The 11,571-nt window shown below is 33.5% G+C and overlaps 1 protein-coding gene across 1 annotated transcript; it reads right to left on the bottom strand.

Moving 5' to 3' along the window:
* Positions 1-1,073: 1,073 nt before the first annotated feature.
* On the bottom strand, positions 1,074-6,074 carry LOC114259115 (growth-regulating factor 1). Its single transcript, XM_082874057.1, has 4 exons — positions 5,447-6,074; positions 4,042-4,269; positions 2,675-3,008; positions 1,074-2,089 (listed from the first exon to the last, which is right to left on the bottom strand). Exons 1-4 carry the CDS (start codon positions 5,841-5,843, stop codon positions 1,300-1,302), a joined length of 1,749 nt encoding a protein of 582 aa, XP_082730183.1. The 5' UTR covers positions 5,844-6,074; the 3' UTR covers positions 1,074-1,299.
* Between the last annotated feature and the right edge of the window lie 5,497 nt (positions 6,075-11,571).

Here is an 11,571-nt window from a genome sequence, read left to right as displayed (position 1 = left end):
CATAAGGTTGGGCAACTTTTTGCTCTCTTCATTTCGCCTCTTGTTCTCTTCCTCTCTCAAAGAGAGAAGAACGTACTCACAACTCACAGTAGGAATCTTCTATTTTGTTTATTTTTTATGTTCATGTCATCAAAATTGAATATGTTTAATCTTAATTATTTTACAACATTAGATAACAGTACTTGTGGTTCAAAATATATCAACAATATTAGATAGCCAGCAGTGCTGTAGGTGCATAGATACAAAATACAAAATAAAACAAAGATATCTCACAAAAGGTGTGTTGTGGAATATTTGTGTTTCATTCTTCATTTTGTATGTGTGCTTAGTTTTAGGGTTTTCTAAGTTGTCATTTCAATTTGAGAGAGCGTTTGGGCTTGATACGCTCATTTTGGGACCGATTTTGGTGATCTAAACTGGTTCATTTTTTAAGACTCGTTAAGTAGAATATTTATGTAAAAAATCAAGATAATTGGGCATCAGTAATTATATGTTTGACTAATATTTGTTTTAAAAAAACAAAAGATAAATATAATCTTAAGAATAGCTATTCATTTTTTGTAATAAAAATTTGATTCAAATATATAGCTATCGATGCCTGATCATTTTGTTTTTTTGCATAAATATTCCTCTCAATAAATCTTAAAAAATAAACTATTTGAATCACCGAAATCGATCAAAAAATAGGTTTGTAAAACCCAAATGCTCTCACAAATTGAAAGGCCAACTTGAAAGAAACTCTTACTTTTATTGTTGGATAACAATAGCATGGGATCCAGGCCCCAAAATTATGTGTCCATCTATCCCACCCTATATTCAAAGTCCTTAATTAATTTGCTATGTGAAAAGACCTTTAGACTGGGACCAAGATCTTGGGGGACGGATTACTGCACATGTTATTAGAGCTGTTGGGTGCCTTGAAACTACACACCCACATTTAACATCTTGACAACCACCCAACGACCAACATGCCTCCAACCTACTTAGAAGCAACTCCCTATAAAATCAATCTAATCTACCAACATCACATGTGCACATGAAAAAACCAAACAAAACCTTGAGAGTCGTCATCATCATCATCCACAACAATACAACATTAATTGATTACCTAAAATAGCAATTGAAGAGTTTTACAAAATCATGTTTTACCACTAAGCAAATCCATTATCCATAAATTAAACACATTACAGAACTAAACAAATTCTCTCACTCTCTCTAAAGCTACATAAAATAAAATAAAATAAAATAAAATAACTCTTCCTCCTTCCATTATCATCTTCCTAGTTGGAGGTCAAATGATTATGATGCTGGCAACAAGGATGAATTCCCTTCATGGGTTTTGTGGTTATCTGCTCTCGGACTACTCCCAGCACTGCTGTTAGAAAGTGACCGAAATGTCATCTTCTGCAGGACTCCTGTAGGAGATGATGCTAACTGGGCGCTAGGGTTGGTGTCCCAGCCCCCGGTCATAAGGTTAAGAGCCGATGAGCTCTTACAATCACCTCCACTGCTGTTGTTAGTGCTATGCAATACCTCTCCAAGAGGTCCACCCAGTGAATTTTCCCACGATATAGGTATCCAATTCACTTGCCTTTGGTTTGGTTCACTCAATACACTGCCCACTCCCAAACCCATCTCAAGCTCTCTGGATGAGAGAGCAAGTTTTTCATTAGAGGGATCAGAGGAGGCAGCCACAGGGATTGAAATTGATAGTTGGGTCCTGTCTGCCTGTAGATCGACATTGGGCCATGAAACAGCAGAGCGATGATGATGATCAGTGTGGTTTTTAGGCCAGTCGTCCATGAATTGACGAACTACGGAACGTTGTGAGCCGTTTTCACGATCATTGAGGTCTTGGGAAGAACCATAGTTTCTGCAGCTGATGTGGGAAGAGTTTTTATGCAAAGGGTTAAGCAAGGAGTCGGAACAAACGAGTCCAAATTCAGATCGGGAGGATTCACCGTACGGGTTCTGCTGCTGCTTTGGAATGCAATATTGGTTCTCTTTTAGGCCAATTGCAGGAGATAACATGCATAGGTCTGTTGCAGCTTGACTTCTCTCCCCCACATTCTCTTTGTTCAGAAAAAGCCTGTGTTATCATAATAGAAATAGGGAAAAGAAACAACCAATCAGTCCATGTTAACATACATATTTTATCGTCATTTGGAAGTTCTACAAACATAAACCAACGGTGTACTTGAGAAGGAATATAAAGCTGCGAAAGGTGTATGCCAAACACATAATTGGACACTGAAAACAAATTCATGAATAAGACTTTTGAGGAGTGAGCTCTACCAACAAATCTTGCAAAATTTTGTCCATCCATGTACTTGTTGGGAAGGAAAATCTATGTATTAAGAGACTAAAACCACACACGATTCAACTATGATTGTAAACAAGCGGATCTAGCTAAGTAATCAGTTCAAATATAGTTTAAAAACTTAACTAGCTTAAAAAATATGTTTCAAGCTTTATATATGTATTTTTGAGATAATGTCAAACAAGTTATAAACAAATCAAGCGAGTCCAAGCCAGACTCAGAAATTAACCGATTTCAAAATTTGTTTCAAATTGATTTGTTTACCTAACGAGTTGATCTCAAACCAATTTTTAAACAGCTGGACATGGCTTGGGCAATTACATGCCAAAATATGATAAGAAGCGTTTTATTCACCTGTCATTAGCTGCACCAGGCTGCAAATTCTTGAGTTGAGGATGGCGGGAGAGGCTGTCAGGCACCCCCGATGCAGTTGTAGAGGAAGCCATCGGCATGAGCTTTGAGGTGGTGGTGGCGGCGGCGGCGGTGGGTCCGGAGACGGAATGGCCAGTTTGGCATTCCACAGGCTTTCTTGAACGATGGCGGCCCCTGTTCATGTGCCGCTCACAATATTTCTGGTCTGCAACTGCATCTCTCGAGCACCGCCATTTCTTTCCATCAGTCCGACGACACCTTCCTGGCTCAGGATCGGTGGTGTTGGAGAATCCCAGACGGAAAGCACCCCATCCAACTACCAAACATACAACAAAATATGGACACAATCAATTTAACAAACACACACAAGACATTGAACACCTGTGTTCTAAACCCCTCCAAGCCCAACTCTAGTGCTGGGGTGAGTCTGTCTTATGCACAAATTTTGGATTTATGGGAGATTATCACCTATAATGAACTCAGTACTTGGTCAACAAACCCATATTGAAACCAGTAGAAGCATATATATGGGGATATTTTTTTTTTTTTTTTTTTTGAAAAATGGGGTATATAGCAGCTAAAAACACTAAACTACACATGATTAGTGGAACTTGAAACTGATAGATAATTGATTTCCCATCTTCATGTATACAATATTAGAGAGAGAGAGAGCTTATACCCAATATCCAGGACGGACCAAGATTTCATTACCCGAGGGGTTAAAAGACAAATAAATTTTTTTACCATATACATAAGTACACATGTACAATATGATATATAAATTATATCTATACACAAAAAAATTCAAATACCATAGAAGCAATTTCTAATAGGATGAAAAAGGTTTTTTTAGTATAAAACAAAAAGATAATGCCATGACAAATCATATTTTTCATGACATGTATTTTTTATATTGGGGGCCATTTTATGTATAAAATGAGATATATATTTTTAAAAAGCCATGACAAATCATATTTTTCACAAAAACAGGAGGCTATAGCCCCCCATAGTCTTGTCCTAATTCCGTTCTTATATCAAGTGTGGCAGTCTCTGCATCAGAGATACATGGTCAAGAAAAAGTCTAGAAACATACAAACCGATCACATATCCTAACAAAACCTGTTATGTGATTGATGGCCCCCCAAATCCCCTATTCAACTATACCAAAATACTCACAACCACTATTAAATCATGTGAAAATCTCAAAATGTGAGACATGACAAGGGAACAAAAGGATTTGAAACAGAGGATCAGTGCAGATATACAACAATTTATTTGCCAAAAAATAAACCATTAATAAATGTAGTTAAGTGGTAATATTTGGATAGTGAGAAAGAGATCAAACTTACAAGTAGTGGGTACTATATGTCCTCCTGAAAAGCCAGAGAAACCAGCAGAATCAAGGGCTTTTCTGATAGGAATGAGAAGATTAGAAGGAATAGGGACATTGGCAGTAATGTATTTGTAGATGAGGGCCTGCTGTTCTAACTCCATCCATTGCGATGGAGTAAATGGGCCTCTCACCACTGTTAATCCCCCATGCATATTTGCACCATTCATGCCTCCACACCCATACCCTGAAACTCAATAACCAAAAGATTCAACTTTAAAATATGTGAGAGAAACATTAAGGTTGTGTTTGGATTGAATGTGAAAAAAAAAAGTGGAAAAAAGCAAAGGTTAAGTGTATGAAGTAAAAATAAATAAATAAATAAATAATAATAATAATAATAATAATAATAATAATAATAATAATAACTTTGTCTGCAGCTTCTACAAACAAATTTTCAACAATTACTACAACCATTTATGCTAACTTCAGTCTACTATGTTAAGTGTACAGCAAAATCAGAGTATGGAAATGGGATAAGAAAGGAAAAGTGTATTAGTAGAAATTAAAACTTGTCATTAAAACTTGTATTAGTAGAAATTTGACTTTTGACTTTCCATTTTTCTTCACTCCACAAATTCATCCAAACACAACATAAAAAATAAATATAAAAATAAAAAGAGAAACAACGATTTTGTCTGTAGCTTCATACAAGTTTCATTAAAAATATTTATAAAAATAAAATAAAAAATCATCAAGCCTTTGAACAATTATCAAAACTATTTACTGGTAGCTTCAGAGTCGACTATATTTAAGCGTAGAGGAAAATTTGGAGTATAGAAAGGGATATGGCAAGAAACTCAAAATTTAAAACTTGTCTGCAACATTTAAGGAGGCTACACCAATAATAGATTTCTTGTCTCTCATATGACAAGAAAACAAAGTAGAAATGAGAGAAAGTGAAAAAGAAATCTAAACCAAGATGGGTCTAATCTATTATTCCTCCTATCTTTTGCTTAATTTTTTTTTCTTCATTTGTACTCAACAGCTTCTTACCAACAATTTGGGTTTATATATATATTGACAAGACTCAAAAGCCAATACATCTTTATATTTTACATGAAAAGACCATCCGACCAGTACTGGGAATCAAAACCCAAATGTTTCCTTAATCACAAGTGTGTTGGAAACTTTATTCTATCTAATTTTCGTCTCACAGATATACCATCTCCCTTTTCCCAGCTTAACAAGCAAATATGAGAAATACCCATTACCCCAGAGTCATTTTTACTCCCCAAAATTAGAAACTTTTAAGATATATCACTTTCAATCCCTCATTTATATATAAAATATATATATATATATATATTTTCTGAATACCCCACATAGCTAAAAAGCCTTAATAAAATGGTCAATGTTATTACCTGTTGTATCTCTACCATAAGTAGTAGTAATTGATGAGTGGTGTTGATACTGAAAATAAGGCAATGGCACAGCTTGTGAGTTGGGTGAAGAGAAGCTGAGTATTTGCTGACCATCAGAGCTATTAGATCTCAACAGAGGACTTCTCAGCAATGCTGCCTTGGAAGCTGAGAAGTCATCTTCACTAGTAGTAGTCTTGGCCACTTTTAAGCAGCTGCTTCTCCAGTCATCTTCTTCTTCAGGCCTTTCTTGCTTATTGAGAAGCCATGATCCGTACAGCTTTTGCTTATTGGTGTGAGGAGGAGCATCTGAAGAAAAAGAGGTATATGGGTCTGAACCACCACCCACAAACCCATCTTCCAAACCCACCATTAGCATACCACCAACACCAAGATCCATCAAGAAATCAGCCTACTACTGAACCACTGGAGAGAGAAAATGAAGAAGCATTTGGGTTGGGTGGCCATTCATCTACAGAAGTAGAGTGAGGAGGGCTCGAGGTGTTGTGTTGGAGGGAGGACCATTTTAAAGGGTTCGCGTGTGTAGGTGTTATAGGAATGATTAAGCGGAGATGAGAAAGAAAGCTTTGCTTAGGGAAGGGGAGCAGCTGTTTGTGAAACAAAAATAATTGGAGAGAGAGAGAGAGGGTGGTGGTACATAAAAAAAAAGATAGAATTTTTTTTTTTTTTTTTTCACTTTTTTTTTCAGTTTTCACAATTTACTTTTTGAAAAATTCTATTTTTTTATTTTTTATTTTTATTGAATTTTTTAATATTTTAAATAATTTTTTAAAAATTTTTAAACATATCTAACATAAATATATTTAAAAAATATAATATTTCTGATTTTTTAAATTTATTTACTAAATACTAAAAATACAAAAGATAAATAAAAATTTAATATATTTTTCATTTTTTTGTGTATTTATTAATTTTTTAAAATATTTTCCACAACTATTTTACTAATTAGATACATCTATGTAATTTGCATCTAAAAATGTAAAAAAAAAAAAAATACTTAAAATTTTAAAAATATTCACTAAAAAAAATACAAAAAATAAAAAACTCAATTTTTAAAAAATTAAATTCAGAAAATTGAAACTAAACACACAGAATGTTATTATTGTATTGTTTACAAATTTGATTATTTTAATTAGCTTTTTATTTTTTTTTTGATTATTTTATGAGATAAAAAAAAAGTTATATATGAGATAATTTGTAAAATTTTAATTTTGTAGTTGAATAAATGATTGTGAAAGAAATAAAATAATTGATTGATGTGTAGAATGTAATATTTTGTTTTATTAACTATTATAATTTTTTTTTATCTTTATTAAATATTTTAACTAAAAAAAATTGTTCGGAACGTGCCTATATGTGAATATTTCGATAGTAATATTACAAATTCATACTTAATTATTCAGAAATTACCCATAATCATTATCTTATAGCTCAAATTTATTCCATACATAAACTTTACACCACACAAATTTAATTTCAACCACATAATCCCTTTAAGAATAAATTCCAAATAATTAAAGTGCAATTAATAGCATTTTTCATATTTTAAAGGGTTTAATATGTATTTTTGCAGATACATATACGGATCATAACACACATGGATACACGTATTTTTTCTCTAAACAAAAATAAATAAATAAATCATTTTTATCTATTTATTTATTTTTATTTTTTTTTAACCTTATCTCAATATAGATTTATTTATTTACTTTTTAACCTTATCTCAATATAGATATTTGTGTTTTCTATCTGAGAAATGCTTTAGATCAATTTTTTTTTCCCAAATAATATAGGGTAAATTATGAATACACCTCTGAAATTTGCTCAAGACATAGATTATTCCCTATAATTTAAAAAATTACAAATACTCTCATGTCAAAAATTTTTTTTGAATATAATTAACTGAAAAAATAAAATTTCTAACTGTTTTTCTATATAATAATAAAATGAGAAAATTATTGAAAAGTCAAATCTAAGGAGTATGAGACATTTGTAACACTTCTGAAAAATCCTTGTTTGCTTAAGCAGTGGGACTACCGCTCGAGCTGTCTATTGGGACTCCTAACACTTTATTTTGCAATCTGAGATACTAAGAATTTGTTTTCTTCACTCGAGCATATGTTTTACCGCTTAAGCAGTCTTGTATCTCCCATGCTTGAGCGCTCGTTTCATCACTTGAGCGATCTGTTTGAAATCAGTTATTTAAAAGTCACTTTTGGCTCAATTTTCCTCACTTTTCTCTCTCTCTCTCTCTCTCTCTCTCTCTCTCTCTCTTTCCTTTTGGCCATTTGTGAGCTTCCAAGCTCATTAACCCTCAATTTCATCCACTTTTAACCACCTTTAACCCCTAGTTTCATATACCAAACGTAGAACACAGTAAAATCTTTCTTTTATCTAAGCAGTTCTTCTTTTTCGTCGTTGGTGAATTTTTGAGTTTTCTCCTTTTCACTTTACGAAGTAGGGATTTCTTTGACTATCTTCAATACAATCTTATAAATAGATATGTGGTATTTTCTATTGTATTAAAAATGTGATTTTGCGAAGAGATTTTCGAAATGCATGTAGATGGTAGTTAGGGTTTTAAATAAAAAGAGTAAGTCTTATATTTTAGTATTGATTATGAGAAATTGGTGTCAATAGAACATGATTATGATGATGGAGATAAAAATCCCTATTAGACATATTGTATTTTGATGATTGTTTTTTATTTTGTTTTGGTTTATTTGGAAGATCAAAATAGATTTAATTCTTATGATTTATTCCATGATATTTTGATCCTTGTTTATATACTAATCATGTCATTTGGAGATTCTAAATGAGGCTTAAACAGGTACCAAACCAGTGCACCAGAGCAGCAGCAGAACATAGGAGGCCAAAACTGACACAAGGCGATCGACTGGCCAAATGGCCGGCCAGTCGACTGATCAAGCCAAATTTTGGCAATTTTCTTCTGCAGCTTTGGGCAGGCTTGGACGACCAAACAGACATCCAGGCGGACATCCGGGAGGACGATCGGCCAAGGCATTTCGGCCCAGTTTCATTCCAGTTCAGTTCTATTTCGCTTCGGATGTCAGACCACAATATGCTTGACGACTATGGATAACACCCTTGACAATCGGGACTTCATGGGACATTCGGGCGGACGACCAATAGACACAGAACTTCACTTGGGACATTTGGGCAGACGTCCACTGCACAGAGAACTGTTATATCAGTAACAGATGCTAAGAAGAGAAAACAAAGGTTTTTCATTAGATGACCCATCATTCAACGTAAAAAAATGTCAGGGAATATCTATATAATGATTTATATATTATCCTCAGCCATCACTAACGCATCTCTTCAACGGGAAGAAAAGAATGGGCACTGTCAGAAGAACAGAAGAGCAGAGCACTCAAATCTGTATTATATACAGAGCTCTAAACAAACAGCTGAGACAAACAACTGATACAGAAGACAAACAACTAATACACACAATTCTTAATCTTTCTTCATTCTCATCTTTCTCTATTCTCTAAATTGTTCTTCAACTGAGAGTTCTTCTTCTTTAGAAATATACAGAGCCTTTAGCCTTAAGCATATATTCTAGTGAGAGAATCTACAGAAAACTCTGAGCTTCAATATTGTATATCTATCTTTGAGAGATTAATTTTGTAATTTTCTTTGAAAGAAAAAACATCTTCATTTCGATCTTGTAAGAGTGTAGTACACTCAGGTTTCTTCACTCTTTGAGTGTCAATGAGAATCACCTAAGGAGGGCAATGGTTTGGACTTGGAAAGTCTGTGGAGGATTGCTCTATTTGTGAAGAGATTGCTAGCACCCCTGTGAGGCTAGAAGATAGTGGAAAATCTCAAGTGAAGCTTGAGGAGTGAATGTAGGCTTGGTTGAAACTGAACCACTATAAATCTATTTGCCTCATCTTTTCTAATCCATTTTATTTTCTTTACTGATATAACTATCTGATATACTGACTGTGTTGATTTTGTCATTGCTATATATGTTAGAGTAATTGTTGTTCTCGTGCTAATCATCTAATCTCTTCAACTATACAGCTATCTAATATTTTGTGCTATCTACCTTACTTGACAAACTTCTCTGTGTTAACAATACTTCACTAATATAGCTGACAGAGTATTTGTTATTGTTGTGCTAATCATCAAATCTCATCACTCACCTTATATAGCTATCTGATATTTATCTTTCATTGAGTGTTAAGAGCTATAATTGCTTATTTATCTATATCACAATCTGTTAAGTCAAAAATCATTCACTGATATTTTCTCTTTGTAATTAATCAAGTTATCTTCCTTTCATTAGCTATATATCTATTGCTTGTTCATCTTAAGCTTCTAAACATCTTATTAATATTTTGCAATACTAGTTGTAATTTTTATTGGGGTATTAGGTTTTTTTTTTTTTTTTTTTTTGTAGAAACCTAATTTACTGCCCTCTTAGGTTGTCTTTTGGATAACAATTGGTATTAGAGTCTAGACTCTTGCTTAGATTTAACCATCTAAGAGTTTTCGATCCATGGCAATCATAGCTAGTACTAGCACTGTTGAAGGTCAAGCCACCAATATGCCACCCTTGTTTGATGGAAATAACTATAGCCATTGGAAGGATAAGATGACCCTATATCTTCAAGCCACCGATTATGCTATGTTGATTATAGTCACCAATGGTCCCAAAATCCCTACCAAATTAGTGAACAACATTAGTGTGCCTAAAACCGAAGATGAATGTGATGAGAAGGATCATTGATTGTTGAAAGCCAATGCCAAAGCAAAACTCATCCTTGTATGTGGTTTAGACTCTAAGAAGTATAATAGAATATCTAGTTGTGACAAACTTGAAGTTACTTATGAAGGCACCAACTAAGTTAAAGAATCTCATATTGATATGGTTGTTCATAGTTATGAATTGTTTAAAATGAAATATGATGAATCTATTTCAAGCTTGTTTACTAGATTTACTGAAATTGATTTTTTTTTGAAATCTCGTGGCAAAACAAATACTAACAGTGAGTTGGTGAGAAAAATTCTTAGCGGTTTACCAAAGAATTAGGAGGCTAAAGTCACAGCCATTATTGAAGCAATGAACCTCTCAACTCTTGAATTAGATGAGCTCATGGGTTCTCTAATGACTCATGAAATCACTATGAAAGAACGCGAGAATGATGAGGACAAAAAGAAGAGTGGAATTGCATTCAAAGCCTCATCCCATGAAGAAGAAAATGAGGAATCTAGTGAAGATAACGGATATGGCATATTTAGTAGAAATCTCAAAAAAAGAGCAATCATGGAGGAAGAAGACCCTTTAAGAAAGAGTACAATAAAGATGACATCCAAAAGAAAGAACCCATCATTTGCTATGAGTGCAAGAATCTGGGACACATCAAGATGGATTGTCCAAAATTGAAGAAGCTTGGAAATGACTACAAAAGGAACAAGAAGGCCATCATAGCAGCTTGGGGAGAAAGTGATAATGATAGTTCAAATGATGAAGTAGTCAACCTTTGTCTAATGGCTCTTAGAGATGAAGAAACTACTCAAGATGAGGTAACTTTTAATTATGAAGAACTTGAGAGTGCTTTTAATGAATTACATGATAAGTTTAGAAAAGTATGTGCCAAAAATAATGTGTTAAAGAAATTAGTTGCATCTTTATCTAGCATGTGGATGAATTGTAGAAAAAAACCTTGCTTTGAAAAATGACCTCGATACCATTTCTAGTGAGAAAATTGTTTTGAAAAACAATATTGATGATTTGAATAAAACTCTTGAAAATTTTGTAAAAGGAAGAGATAACCTCAACAAGATTCTTGGTAAATGTTGGAAATCAAGCTATTGTTAATATAATAATACCAGTTGCATGCTTATATCATTAATATATATTTAATATATATATTAGTTAGTGCTTCTCCATCAGATGATTTGTTGTAGTGCTTTGCTTAGTTGTATAGATAGTGCCTTCCACTTTCGGCTACTTTTTATTTCTATATGTTTTCTTTCATGTTGTAGTATCATAATGATGTTGTATTAGCTCTCCTATATAATGGAGCCTTCTCTTCATGTTTAATACACAATTGAATCACAGAGTGTATTAG

This window comes from Camellia sinensis, chromosome 6, assembly GCF_055761805.1.
Source record: "Camellia sinensis isolate YWXY chromosome 6, ASM5576180v1, whole genome shotgun sequence".
Taxonomy (NCBI): Eukaryota; Viridiplantae; Streptophyta; class Magnoliopsida; order Ericales; family Theaceae; genus Camellia; species Camellia sinensis.
The sequence above is the reverse complement of the archived record's forward strand: the minus strand, read 5'-3'. Positions and strand labels throughout refer to the sequence as shown.

Excerpts from the sequence above, each read along its gene's own strand:
- LOC114259115 (XM_082874057.1), bottom strand. The coding sequence starts at position 5,843 with ATGGATCTTGGTGTTGGTGGTATGCTAATGGTGGGTTTGGAAGATGGG. Across the intron at positions 4,270-5,446 it reads TTATGGTAGAGATACAACAG|GGTATGGGTGTGGAGGCATG; the intron begins GTAATAACATTG and ends ATTGAGTTTCAG. Across the intron at positions 2,090-2,674 it reads CCTGGTGCAGCTAATGACAG|GCTTTTTCTGAACAAAGAGA; the intron begins GTGAATAAAACG and ends ATGATAACACAG.